Source organism: Lathyrus oleraceus, chromosome 4 (assembly GCF_024323335.1).
Source record: "Lathyrus oleraceus cultivar Zhongwan6 chromosome 4, CAAS_Psat_ZW6_1.0, whole genome shotgun sequence".
In the NCBI taxonomy this organism is placed as follows: Eukaryota; Viridiplantae; Streptophyta; class Magnoliopsida; order Fabales; family Fabaceae; genus Lathyrus; species Lathyrus oleraceus.
The window spans coordinates 474,820,495-474,835,985 of record NC_066582.1 but is presented as its reverse complement, the minus strand read 5'-3'; the positions used below and the strand labels follow the sequence as shown (position 1 = coordinate 474,835,985).

General features: G+C 34.6%; 1 protein-coding gene across 1 annotated transcript; it reads left to right on the top strand.

The window, feature by feature from the left end:
• Positions 1-266: 266 nt before the first annotated feature.
• LOC127138032 (uncharacterized) lies at positions 267-1,202 on the top strand. The gene is made up of 2 exons (XM_051064437.1): positions 267-747; positions 838-1,202. Exons 1-2 carry the CDS (start codon positions 267-269, stop codon positions 1,200-1,202), a joined length of 846 nt encoding a protein of 281 aa, XP_050920394.1.
• Positions 1,203-15,491: the final 14,289 nt, after the last annotated feature.

The window sequence follows — 15,491 nt, the reverse complement described above, 5'->3', positions numbered from 1 at the left end:
CAAGGAACTTCTCACCAAGCTGGAAGTACTAAATCAGAATTTGGATATAGCAAGTACAACACAGGAATCTTCAAACGAGGTAGTATTTTTATTATGTACTAATTGTGCGTAAGAGCATTTTGCAGGTGATTATATTGAAGAAATACTTTGTAGCTATGAATTCCAATCTAAGAACAACAAAAACAGATACATAATTCAAGAGCTCATCGCTAGAAGAGACGTTGACTCAATTTATGTTGATAACACAAAGCAAAATCTAGAAGACTATGAAAAGACTAGAAGGGAAAATATTCAAACTATCCCAGCAAATTATATCAGTGACACATGAAAGGGGAAATCGTAACGAAATAGAATTAAGGAACCACATAATTTCCTCCGCTCCCAGCAAACAAAAACAAATAGTAGAAAAGAACAATGAGCAAATTGAGGAACCAAAATCCACACCAATAAAAGATGAGGTTTCTAATGAGACTCTTGAGAAGTGGGAAACACTTGTTAAATTAATTGATAAAGATTCACCTTTTCGGAGATCAAAAAATCAAATCCTCAATGAACCAAACCCTCATTTATCGGATTACATCAGACCACCGTATCATTTAAATAAGAAGAAGCCAAAAATAAAAATGGAGGTAGGGAAGTTTAAAAAGTTCATGGAGATGCTCACAGCTTTACAAGTCAATATTCCATTTTGTGATGCTTTGAAGAAAATTCTGGTGTACGCAAAATTCATGAAAGAAATTTTGAACGGTAAATGAAAATTGAAGGATGATGAAAATGTAGAGCTAGCAAGGGAATATAGTGCTATCATTTAATGAAAACTACCACCTGAAATAACAGATCCAGGTAGGTTCACGATTCCTTGCTCTATAGGTTCATTAAAAATTGGCCAGACACTCTGTGATTTAGGTGATAGCATAAATTTGATGTCGTTGTCTATGATGAGAAAATTAAATTATGGGGAGCCAAAACCTAAGAAAATGACTTTGACCTTGGCTGATCGATTTGTCACTTATCCTTATGAAGTCCTGGAGGATGTATTGGTAAAGATTGATGATTTACCGTTTCCTGCTGATTTTGTCATTTTGGATATGCTGGAAGATACCGAAATACCATTATTATTGGGGATACCTTTCCTTGCCACATGCAGAGTTTTGACTGATGTGGAAATAAGAGAACTGGTCCTCTGGTTTAATAAAGAGTAGGTAATATTTAACATGTTTGAAGCCATGAAACATGCTCATGAAGATTTACAGTGTTACCAAATTGATTTGATTGACTAATTGATAGAAAATGTTTCAAAAGGAAAAAAATGTGTCATCTCCAATAGAAAAAGTTTTGGTACAATCTATTAAGGAAACATGCAAAAATGATGATGTTGAGGTAAATGAGTTGGTTCTACAATTGCAAGTCGCGTAGCTAGACAATGCTTATAAAAATTTGAAGAGTTAGGAGGAAGTAGTGAGGAGAAACCAACAGAACCCGAAAAAGAACTCCCCGAGCATATGAAATATGTTTTTCTAAGTCAAGGAAATAGGCACCCCTCAATTGTTAGTAGTACTCAGTCAAAAATTGAAGAAGAAAAGTTGATACTAGTACTAAAAGAAAACAAACAAGCATTGGGGTGGAATGTAGCAGATTTGAAAGGGATTAGTCCAGCACACTGCATGCATAAAATCAAACTGGAGGAAGAATTTAAATCGGTTGTGCAACCTCAATGTGTTTAAATCGAGCCATGAAAGAATTTCTTAAGTTACTTGAAGCATATATGATGTATCCTATTTCTGATAGTTCGTGTGTAAGTCTAGTGCATGTAGTTCCAAAAAAAGGCGGCACCATTGTTATTCATAATTAAAAAAATGACTTAATCCTAATCCATATTTTTACGGGATGGAGAATGTGTATTGACTATCGTAGTTTAAATCTAGCTACACGAAAGGATCATTTTCCATTGCCATTTATTGATCGAATGCTTGAGAGATTAGCCAGAGAAGCTTACTACTATTTTCTGGATGGATATTCGGGATACAACCAAATTGTTGTAGATCCCGTTGATCAAGAGAAAACCATATTCATATGCCCATTCAGAGTCTTTGTGTATAGGAGGATGTCTTCGGACTATGTAATGCGCCATCAACGTTCCAAAGGTGCATGCTTTCTATTTTTTCGGACATGGTTGAAAACTCAATAGAAGTATTTATGGATGATTTTTCTATTTTTGGTAAATCATTTTATTATCGTCTTGATCGATTGAATGATGTCCTTTAGAGATGTACTGAAACAAACTTGGTCTTGAATTAGGAAAAATGACATTTTTATATAACTGAAGCCATTGTGCTTAGCCATAAAATCTCTGTTAATGGCATAGACGTCGATCAAGGAAAGATTGAAGTGATATAAAAACTCTCACCCCTGGTAAATTTTAAAGGAGTGAGAAGTTTTCTAGGCATGCATGTTTTTATAGGAGGTTCATTAAGGACTTTCAAAAAATTTCAAAACCCTTGCGTAACCTACTAATCAAAGAAAATGAATTCAAATTTGATAAAGATTTCCTAAACTATTTTTTCTGTCATAAAAAATAAATTAACGACGTCTCATGTAATTGTGTCTCCTAATTGGGAGTTGCCTTTTGAAATTATGTGCGATATCAACTATTATGCGGTTAGCATAGTTCTTGGCCAAAGACACGAAAAAAAATTCATGTAATTTACTATGCTAGAATGGTTTTAAATGATAATCAATTTAATTGCACCACCACTAAAAAATAATTGCTAGCAGTAGTATTTGTTTTTGAATTTTCTTGCCCTTATTTAATTGGTTCAAAAGTTATTGGTTTTACATATCATGCGACTTTGAAGTATTTATTCAGCAAAAGTGACTGCAAACTGAGATTGCTAAGATGGGTACTTTTGTTACAAGAATTTGATTTGGAAATTAAAGACAAGAAATGATTAGAAAATATGGTGGCATATCACCTTTAAAGGTTAGAAAATGTTGAATTAAACAAAAATAAGCAAGGTATTACGGAGACCTCTCCGGATGAGCAGCTGATGATGATTAGTGAAAGACCATGGTTTGCAGATATGGAAAATAATAAAGCGACAAATGTTGTAGCAGAAGAATAACTTGGAAGCAAAGGAAACACTTCTACAAAGAGGAAATTTTTTATCTATGGGTTGATCCATATTTGTTTAAGAGAAGCCCTGATGATTTACTTCGCAGGTGTGTCGCAGGTAGAGAAGCGTATAACATTATATGGAACTATCATAGCTCAGCATATGAGGGACACCATAGCGGAGAGAGAACGACATCTAAGATACTACAAAGTGAGTTTTTATGGCCTACTCTTTTTAGTGATTGTAAGTTATATGTGTCTACATGTCCTGAATGTAACAAAATAGGTAACATCTTAAAACAAGAAGAAATTCCTTTGAATATTATGCTTGGAGTAAAATAATTTGATTATTGAGGAATTGATTTTGTGGGTCCATTTCCCCAATCAAATATGTATCTTTATATTTTTTTATGTGTTGATTATGTCACTAAATGGGTGGAAGCCATTGCTTGTAGTGTTAATGATGCCTGAACTGTTACTAATTTTTTGAAAAAGAATGTTTTTACCAGGTTCGGTGTACCCAGGGTGCTAATCAGTGATGGAGGGACACACTTTTGCAATAGATATTTGGAAATTTTGTTAGAGAAATATAATGTTAAATATAAGGTGTTCACACCATATCATCCTCATTTGGAAGTCTCAAACAGACAGCTAAAGCAAATCCTGGAGTAAATTATGGCCGAATCGAGAAAGGATTGGTCAAAAAAATTGGATGACGCCCTACGGGCATACAAAATAGCTTTCAAAACACATTTGAGTTTCTCTCCGTATCAAGTGGTGTATGGGAAAGCATGTCATCTTCATGTCAAATTGGAGCATAAAGAATATTGAGCAGTAAAGTTCCTAAATTTTGATGAAACGTTGGTTGGTCGGAAGAGGTTATTGAAATTGGATGAATTGGAGGAGATGTGATTGTCCGCATATGAAAATGTGTTGATTTATAAGGAAAGGAAAAAAATATATCATGACAAGAAACTTATATGGCGGAACTTCCAAGTAGGCCAACAAGTATTATTGTTTAATTCACGGTTGAGATTATTTCCGGGAAAGCTGAAGTCCAAGTGGTCAGGACCATTTGTGGTTGTCGAGGTTTGTCAAAGCGGTGCTATTAAAATTCAAGATCCCGATGATATGAGAAAATTTAAAGTGAATGGACAACAACTTAAGCATTATTATGGAGGCATGTCTCAAGTGAAAAAGCCTCTGTAATATTATCGGACCCCTGATTTCTATCGTCAAGCTAATGATGGAAAATAAGCGCTGGATGGGAGGTCACCCATCGGTTATAACTAGTTTTTTTTTTGTTTTGCATAATTTAATTTATTTTTATTCGAGACCATCCAAAAGAGGAATTATATACTCGAGCATGACCCTTCCATGACGATCTATGCTTTCTTCAATAAACAAGATTGTAGTAGTGTTTTTTTTTCTTTAGATTTTCAAGTTTAGCACTTTAGCATTGACTAGATGATCCAAAAGAAACTTGATCATCACAATAGAAACTAGCAACTTGAAGGCGAAGGATGAGAAAAGAATCAACGGAGTTGTACTCAACCTACAAATACCTCATCTAGTAAGGTTTGAGCTAAATAAATTCCATTGTTCACTTTTCTTTCTTAATGAATGTATCCATGCATGACTATTTTATTTGGTTTGATCTATTTCCGATTAAGTTCATTTGGTTTGACCGACACACATTGAGGCAGTTTTTTGTTTATAACTTTGGACCTTTTTAAACCACCGTGTAGTAATAGGTATATTCATTGCTAACCACTTTGAGTTCTATCCTTTGTTTTGGTGACGTAGCCTAAATTTTTTAACCATATGACTTGAAAGATCTTTTCTTTCTACCCTCTCTTTGGAGTTAGGTAGAAATATAGTTCCTAAAGTGTATGAAAAAGATTAAGTTCGGGATTGCTCTTGGAAATGATGAAAGTTTTATGTCAGGGGTTGGGGTACTAGAGAATATTGGCCAAAATTTCAAAAAAATTGAGGAAAAAGAAGTGGAAAAAGACACTTCTTCAAAAGAAAAAAAGAGAAAAGAAAAAGAATGAAAGTATAAGAAGGACAAAAAATCTCTAGCACCGTAAAAAAGAAACAAAGAGGTATGATGATAGAAGGAGAACTACGCACCTAACTCCAAAGGTTTAAACCTACTTTCCTAAAAATATTCTACCCAAACATAAGCTAAGTTACAACCTAAAAATACCTCTAATGTGTATGTCGTGGTTTCCGTGATGAACTATATGAGAACATGATCAAGCTAAGCATAATTGATTTTGCATGTTGGTTGAGAGATAAACCTATTCATTGAGTGAGTCAAAGTGAGCTGAGAGACTGGTTGAGTACTCGTCAATGTTGAGGACGTTTTCCGAATTTTTCGGATATAAGTTGTAAGCTAGAATAATGGCTAATTAAAAGAAATATTTAATTTGGCGATGTTTGATTATTATTGTGCAACTTGTTTTCTATTGAAGCATGCAATTGTAGGCGAGTTACTTGAGTACAAGCATTAATTCAAGTTTGGGGTTGTGATGACAGTCCGCCATTGCATGAATTCAGTTGAAGAATCAGATCAAAACAAGTGAAAGATAAGACAAAATGAAGAAGAAATACCAAAGAATGAGGAAAAATAGCTAAGTGTGAAGATTGTGGACTTAGTGAAAATTTGAGTGAAAAAGGCGGAAAAAAGAATGTAGCTTCGGAAATAATCACATGCAGCATCACGTGCCCGATGATCCCTTTTTTTTGTGCTTTTTCTGACGCATCTGATCCATTCTGAGCTCTTTTTAAGGGGAGTTTTTGCACTTTAATAAGGATTACGAAAGTTATAGAGGAAAGAACAATTTGAAGAGCATCAAAGGAGATTTCTAGGGAATTTAAAGCCATTGGAGGCCATTACTTCAAGGGAATTCATATGTTATTTTAATTTATCAATTATGGTATTATGAGTAGATAAGCTCCTATAGGTTTGGTTGTGTTATGATGAATTTATTCAATATTTTTAGGTTATACGTTGATTTGATTTTGTATGAACCTTTTGGTATATAATGTCATTCAATTGCTTATTGTTCTTAATACTTTTTCTGTGAGATACTCTTTTAAATTAATTTTGGGCACATATGGAATACTGACCCTTAGCCTATGTGTTGGACCTAGGGAAATTATTGTACTTACATTGGTTGAATAGGAATAGGAGACCTCGAGTAATGGCATAGGGAATTGACATTATGTGCATCACCTAACCCTGCTTACACTGAAGGACTAGGGATATAAAGCTCTGAGTAGTGGTTAGTGATTTATTTCATGAGGGATCGGCTATAACAGTTTTGTTAATTTTCTGTGGGGTTATAATGATAAGATCATTCATACAAGGCATTAAGCATCAACAATAGAGAAATAGAGGGTTCTAAAACACAACCTGAATGCTTTCGTAATTTTGTTTAATCTCTTATTTACTTTTCGCATTAAAACTCGACCCCCCCCCCTTTTACTAAGTTTTTATACATTGCACATATTTTGTCTTATTAGAAGTAGTCTATATGGATTCGATCTTTTTAGTACTTCGACATTATTGGTTCACTTGCCGAGAACTTAGTAAGTTTTTGGCGCCGTTGTCGGGGACTGTTGAGACCTTTAATGAAATTATTTTTGTAGTATAGTTATAAGTATTCACGCTTGTCACACGAGTGACCCGAGTTCGATCTCTGGCAACGACGCCAAAAACTTGATGTCTTATCGGGAAGTGTATCGATAATATCGAAGTAATAAAAATAAAAAATCCATAGGGACTGCTTCTAACAAGACAAAATGTATTCGATGTATAAAAACTAGTAAAAATGGGGGTTTTCGAGTTTTAATGCGAAAAGTAAATAAGAGATTAAACATAATTACGAAAGTGGCCAGGTTGTGTTTTAAAATCCCTTATTTCTCTATTGTTGATGTTTGATTCCTTGTATGAATGATCTTATCACTATAACCCCATAGAGAATTAAGAAAATCGTTTAGCCGATCCCTCACGAAATAACTCATCGACCACTACTCGGAGCTTTTTATCCCTAGTTCGCTAGCGTAAGCATGGTTAGGCGATGCACAAGATGTTAATTCCATATGCCACTACTCGGTACGTCCTATTCATATTCTACCAGCGTAAGTACAACAATTTCCCTAGGTCCAACACATAGGCTAGGGGTCAATATTTCTTATGTGCCCAAAATAAATTTAAAAGAGTATCTCACATAAAAAGTATTAATAAAAATAAGAAATTGAATGACATTATAGATCAAAAGGTTCATACAAAGTCAAATCACATATAACCCAAAAATATTGAAATAAGTTCACCATAACACAACCTAACCTAGAAGAGCCTAGTTACTCATAATTCATATAACAATACCATAATTGATAGATGAAAATAACATATGAATTCCTTTGAAGTAATGGCCTCCAATGGCTTTAAATTCCCTAAAAAACTCCTTTGATGCTCTCCAAATCATGTTTTGTTCTCTAATTTTTTCATAACCCTTACCAATGTACAAAAATTTCCCTTAAAAAGAGCTCAGAATGCATCATACGCGTTAGAAAAAGCCCATAAGATGGACCACCGCGTGCATGATGACCTACATAACGCGCGTGATGTAGCTTTTATGACCCCTATCACGCATTCAATGCTGCATGATGATGCATGTCATTATTTCTAAGCTGCACTTTTTTGTCTCCTTTTTCACTCAAATTTTCACTAAGTCCACAACCTTCACACTTAGCTATTTTTTTCCTCATCATTTCGTCTTTCTTCTTCATTTTGGCTCATCTTTCACTTGTTTTGATCCGATTCTTCAACTAAATTCATGGAATGATGGACTGTCATCACACACTCAAGCAACCCACATCTCCTTCATGTGAAAAATGCCATACATCACCTTCAAAAGCCACATCACTCTCATAAAAAGAAAGAAAAGAATTATAAGGGATGGGAAAGTTAAAGAAGATCCCCTTCTTTTATTTTTGTTTCAGACCTCCTTCCCTCAAAGTAGTGCTCCCTCCATTCAATCTGGTAAGCATCTCTCATCCCTCTGCCATTCCTACCCCGGTCATCCCAACACAAAATTTTGCACTATTTTGTATGCACTCCACGTTCCACTGCCGTTACAACCACCTAAATGCCACTAACAATCGAAAATCACCCACTGCTCCACCAACGCAGCCACCATAAATCAACAACTCTACTTCACGAAAACAACGACACTTCCATCACCAAACACAACAGCAACCTTCGACTTATTGGTAACGTTTCGGTGGATTTTTTTTATTTGTATGTTTCGTTGCATATATGTTATTTTATTGTGTGTTGGTTTTTAATTTTGGATTTTTATGGTTTGTCGTTGTGCGCATGTTGGATTTTTATTTTTTGAGATTGTAGTATTGTTGTAATAATGTAATACTAATTGGGATTGTGTGTGTTGTTTGTTTTATTTTCAATGCATTGGAATCGAGCCGATTCAATCTGGATGTTCGACCTGGTTTGTATGTCGTAACACTATTGGATATTCTTTTGGAATATTGATGTAAATATTTGGTATATAAGTTACTATTTTGCTATTTATTCTTGCACCGAAATCGGATCCAAGCCTATCACGCGTATTGAATTTTTCATTCTTCAATATTGTGTTATTATGTATTTTGTTTTGATTGTGATGATCACATCTTGCATTAGCAGTTGGCTGGCTGTTTTGTTTTTGTTTGCGTGCAAAATTCCAATTTTGTCGTCGTCATGTTTGATTCGAATTTGTATGTGTTTTTGATAGTTTGATATAGAGATAATTCACATTTTGCTTTTTGTTACTTTGCGTTTCGGCACGTGACTTTTGCTTTCGTTATTTTATATTTTACATACAACGATTCAGTTTCATTACATTATTTTCATTAAATTTTGCATTGACAAATTTGCATCGAATGTCTTTGCGTTACGTGACCTCAATTCACGTCCTCATGTTATGACATCTAGATACATGTACGCTTCGGTCTTGTTGACTTTTTCGATTCAATTGTGATGAATGTGTGCTGTAATTATTCTCGTATGCACTTCTATCATTGTCTTTCTATTGTTTTTATTTATATGCAATTATGCGATTCGATTGGTTTGTGGTGTTAATTTACGCCGTTGCATTGGAGTTCACGTCATCATGCTAGAATTCATGCCCTTATGATAGAACTCACGACCTTGTGTTACAACTCACACTTTTTAATTATTCTTCAAACTTCTTCATCATCAAACAATTTTCTAATGCAAATCAAACCTTGATCCGTATCGTGTGCATTTTCTAAATCAAAATAAAAACCCTAACCATTTTCAAACATATTTTCACAAATATATGAAAAAGGAACGGTTTGGTGTATACCACTCTTTTCCCCGAGTGTTTGGGTACGAGTTGTGTATCTTGACCATCCGAGCATTTGTCACCTGTTTAAAACTTTTAACCTGGTCCATCTTGAATCACTTTCATAATCAAATCCTAATAAATCTTATTTTCATACTAAAACAGACGAAAAAGGAACGGTTTGGTGAATACCACTCTTTTCCCCGAATACTTGGATACGAGTTGCATAACTTGGTCATTCGAGTATTTGTATACCATTCAAAATACCCAAATCATATCTAACCCTTTCCTAAATAATATGAAAAAGGAATGGTTTGGTGTATACCACACTTTTCGTTGAGTGTTTGGATACGAGCCATATAGCTTGACCATTCGAGGATTCATCATCCACTCAAAAATAAATCTAACACATTCAAACCCTTTGCCTTATGGATTTAAAACTCAAAAATTTTCATAAACGAAAGATGTTTTGTCTCGAGACGATGCAAAACAACGCTTTATCTACATATGTGTGAGAGAGCTAGCGACGTTTTCCCGTGAATATTGATACATCTATCTATTCTACTGTGATGGAAACGTCCCATTCTCCACTATTTTGGGTAGTAAGCAATGGAAATGTTTTCCATTCGATTACAACTAAATATATTTTTCTAAAATTGACCCACAAACAAACATTTTCTACCCAGAACTACGTAGTCTTGAGTTCTCCATCGCACCTGGAGACACGTAGGATCGAGATTCAACGTCTTGTCAAGCACCCTAATAAAAAACTTGCCTTTTAGTCTTTTTTATTTTTCTTTCAAAATTTTAAGGAACACAAACATTTTTAAGCTAACACTTAACGCAAAACTAACTAAATGGTTCCTGTTGAGTACTATGGTTGTGAGGGGTGCTAATACCTTCCTCTCGCATAATCGACTCCCAAACTCGATTTGGTTGCGATGACCATATCTTTGTCATCTTTAAGGGTTTTATCGATATTTTCCCTTTCCTTTTTGGAATAAGTAAATTTGGTGGAGATTCTGTTGTCATCTCGAGCAGGCTATGCGCTTGTGGTTAATTTTTGCACCGCGATAGCTGGAGATTGTGCTGAGGACTAAGGTTACCCTAAAGAGTGAGTCAAGCCTAGTTTAGTTTATTTTGTGCTAAGTGTTTTCTTTATTTGTTTGTTTTACCTCTATCAATTCCTTTTTTATCTCATATGTGTTACATTTGTTATTATCATATATATGCTATATGGTTCCATTTGTTGTTGGTATGGATATTTTGATTTCATGATGGATCCATGACTTTAAGAAATTTTTTAGAACATTAAACTCATGGCCTGATAGGATTGATGGTTGCATAGTGTTAGCCTGTGAGAAATATATCTCGTGGGGATAGCATGAAAACCTCACTCAGAATAGATTTCCTTTGAGGTATTGTTGTCCAATAAGTAAACTTTTATGTAAATGGAAATATTTTCATGTCAAATCAATGACTATGGGAACCGCGTCTAGAAGCCTGAAGTCGATGGTTGCATAGTGTTGGCCGCGAGATGTATATCTTGTGTGGTTAGAATGAAATCCTAACCTAGAAGAGATCCTCGTAAGGATATTATTGTCTGACAAGTGATTTGTTGTAGGCGACAATATTTTTATGTTGGATCCATGACTCTAGGGACCTTTATTACAACCCTAAATATAAGCTGGTGAGAACCTTATGTGAAAAGGAAATCATAACTGTTTTTCATACATACCCGGATCTTTGAAGGCATATTGTCTAAAAACCAAAAAAATGCATAAACATGACATTGCATTTTTTTGCATATCAAAAACAAAATCCATGTATCTGCATTCATTAGCATGCACATCATTTTTCCATAAACCAAAAAAACTCATCCCATATTTTGTCCATAACCATCAAGCTGACTTCCCAGCATCCATATTGAACATGTGGTAGCTACTGAAGGACAATGGACCGGTTGGAACAAAATCAAGTGGAGTTGAGACATGATATGAACTTCGTGAAAGGCAAGGTTTATCAGATGTTGGAAGCTCTACTAGTTAGGTATAAAAACAATATTTAGTGTGCTATTAAGAAGAATATGACACCCCCGTAAGGCTTTACCGTGGTGACTAACCCAATGTATGGTATTCCCCCTAACTATCCTCCTCCACAAGTGGGTTATTGAATTTATAGAGATACCCTAATATGATGAATAACCCCTTACCTAGATATGTGTGGAGACTTCAGGATGCTCTTCCTAAGGCCAGTGAATCAGAAATTAAGTCATCCTCAACGTTGGCAATCATTTAGTTGTTTTATCATTTTCATTTGTAATTTTTGTGTCTGTTAAATGCTACTTGTTTTTTTAACACTGTTGCTTTCTATTGACAATCTTAATGAAGTGGTCATTCACTTTCGGAATCAATCATTTCGTATTCACTCGTTTTTCTTTGTTGATATGAAAAACAAAAAATAAATATCAATTCTTCTCCCATTCACTTTTCTTTATCAAACTTTTGTTTAAGCAAATATCGGAGGGAGAATGATGAAAATGAAATACCCAAAATTGCTACGGTATGTTTTTAAATAGAACTTTGCCGGTGATGTAAGGAATTATTTCAATCCCCAAACATCGGAGAGATAAGAAGTTAGCCCATAGTCAACCACTTTGAGCCTAAAAGTTGGTGTTTCTTTCGGAACTAAAAAACCTTTACGCTTAACCCGGGACAGGTAGTTTGTTCATTTAATTTGACTATGCATTCAAATTGCAAGAGGAAACATCCCTTACGAGGATCAACCACATACTCTTCTTTGCACACATCTTCAAGTGTTGAAGAAGCCGAGAAAAGCCAAAGTTTACAGTGGTTATTCCTCATAAACCATTCACAAGGTAGTCACAACCATTCAAAAAATTTAAAAAGAGAAAAGAAATAAAAACCCTCTAAGTCGAACACCAGAAAAGACAACTTAGGCAAAATCAGGGCATCCCGATGGACAGAAAGCTTCAAAGAAGCGATCCAGGAAAAACTTAGGGATCAAAAACAAACAAAAAAACAATAATAAGAAGTCATCAAAATCCTCAACAAAAACAAAGAAAAACAAGATTAGGTGACCATTATATCAAGAATCGAAGGGTCACCAAAATCCTTGACAAAAACAAAAATAAGGTGACGCCATTTCCAGAAAATCTCATTAGATCTTGAATCGTCATCTTTACCCTTACACCTTCGAACCCTCTTGGAAGTTGAATATGTGTGTCGAATTAATTGAACGTAGGATTGGAGATCACCAAACCATTTTCAAATACAAATCAATCCTCGATCCGTATCAAGTGCATTTTATAAATCAAAATAAAATACGTAATCATTTTCAAATATCCTTTCACAAATAAGATGAAAAAGGAACAATTTTATGTATACCACTCTTTTTCCCGAGTGTTTGGATACGAGTTGTATATCTCGACCATCCGAGCATTCATCATTTGTTTAAAACTCTTAACATAATCCATCTCGAACCACTTTCATAATCAAATCCTAAGCAATCTTATTTTCATAATAAATCAGATGAAAAAGGTACGATTTGGTGTATACCACTTTTTTTCTTGAATACTTGAATACGAGTTGCATAACTCGACCATTGTAGTATTCACATTCCATTAAAAATACCGTAATCATATCTAAACCTTTCATAAATAAGATGAAAAAGGAAAGGTTTGGTGTATACCCCATTTTTCTCTGAGTGATTGGATACAAGCCGTACAACTCGACAATTCGAGCATTTGTCATCCATTCAAAAATACATCTAGCGCATTCAAATCCTCTTCCTTTTGGTTTTAAAACTCAAACCTTTTCATAAATGAAATATGTTTCGTATCAATATGATGCAAAACAACGCATCATACACATATGTTTAAGAGAGCTAGCGACATTATCCCGCGAATATTGATATGTCTATCTACTCTGATGTGATGCAAACATCCCCTTTCTCCACTATTTTGGGTCGTAAGCAATGTTTTTTGTTCGACTACGACTAATTAGCTTTTTCTAAAATCGATCAACAAACAAATATTTTCTACTTAGAACTACGTAGACTTGAGCTCTCCATCACACCTAGAGATATGTAGGAGTGAGATTCAACGTCTTGTCAAGCACCATAATAAAAAACTTACCTTTTAGTATTTTTTATTTTTCTTTCGAACTTCTAAGGAATGCAAACATTTTAAAGCTAACACTTAATGAAAAACTAAGTAAATGGTTCCCATTGAGTACAACAGATATGAGGGGTGTTAATACCTTCCCCTTCCATAATCGACTCCCGAACCCTATTTGGTTACGACGAATATATCTTTTTCATCTTTAAGGATTTTATCATATTTTCCCTTTCTCTTTTGGAATAAATAAAGTTCAGTGGGACTCTGTTATCACCCTAAGCGTGCGAGCGTTGGTGGTCATTTTTCACGCCGTGACACTTTACAATGAACTGGGTTAACAATTATTTATGTTATTTATTTTATGAATTTATTTTTCCTGTTACACAATCTTGTTGTCGTACACATTATTCCAATATTGTGTCTGAATCTTCTAATCGGTAGAACATAATTTCAATTTGCATCAGAGCAGGAACCTTATTCTAGTTGAGTGAACTCTGGGGGTTTTTATACATTCTATTTAATATGGACAATGCTAAAGAAGAATGATTTTTGAATCGACCCCCAATTATTGATGGTACGGACTATGATTATTGGAAGGGTCACATGGTTGAATTTCTCAAGTCTATAGACATTAATACCTGGAAATCAATCATAAATGGATGGACTCCTCCAAAGATTACATATGAAGATAACATTAAAACCTTGAAGCCTGAAAAGGATTGATCAAAGGAATAAGATGAAAAAGCACTTGGTAACTCTTGTGTGCTTAATGCCATTTAATTGGAATCGACAAGAATATCTTCATAATCATTAACACATGCACTAGTGCCAAAGAAGCTTGGGAAACTTCTGAAACAACTCATGAAGGCACACCCAAGGTTTGTATGTCAGGACTTAAACTCCTCATAATAAAATTTAAAAATATGAAGATTGAACCATTGTTGAATTCAATGTCTGCCTCAATGACATTGGCAACAAATCATTTTCCCTTCGAGAAAATATACCAGAAAAAAACTTGGCTAGAAAAATTCTTAGATCTCTTCCAATGAAGTTTTATATGAAATTCACAACCATTGAAGAAACACAAGATGTAATTGATTCAAATTTGACGAGTACAATTAATGAAAAATTTGAGAAAAAGAATAAGACTGTGGCGTTCAAAGCTGATGTTGAAAATGATGGCTATTTAAAAGGTGGTGCTGATGAAAAATTAACTGAATTCATTGCCATTTTAGCCAAAAGGTTTGATAAGGTCATGAGAATAATTTATAGGAGATCAAGGAGTAATTTCATAAACAATGTCAAAGATAATAATCCTCAGAACTCCAAAGGTTATAACCCTCAGCGCACAAGAAAAGACAGGGAAAAATAAAACAAGGGCAAGGGAATCAATGTCATGAATGTGAAGGCTTTGGACATATTCAGGCCGAATGCACCAAAGTTCTTAGGAAAGAGAATAAAGGATATTATGTCACATTTTCAGATGACGAGTCAGATAACGAGAGTGAATCTAAGCAAGTCGACAATATGGTTGCTTTTACAACTCGCATAAGGTCAAAATCAAATATGCATAATGACGACGACTAAAGTAATGATGAATTGTCTGATGATGCACTTGGTGAAACCAACAAGATGTTTTATCTAAAATGGAATGAAAAATGAGAATCTAGTGAAACAAAAAGATAAGATGGAAGTTGTGATTCAAGACAAGGCACGCCTCATAGCTTCCATATATGAATTAAAGGAAGAAGTTGATAATGTAATTTCCAAACTTGAAGGAATGACTAAATCTCCTCGCAATTTGAATTCTGGAACTGAACCCCTTGATGCAATTCTAATGGTGGGAAATATGACAAGAGACATG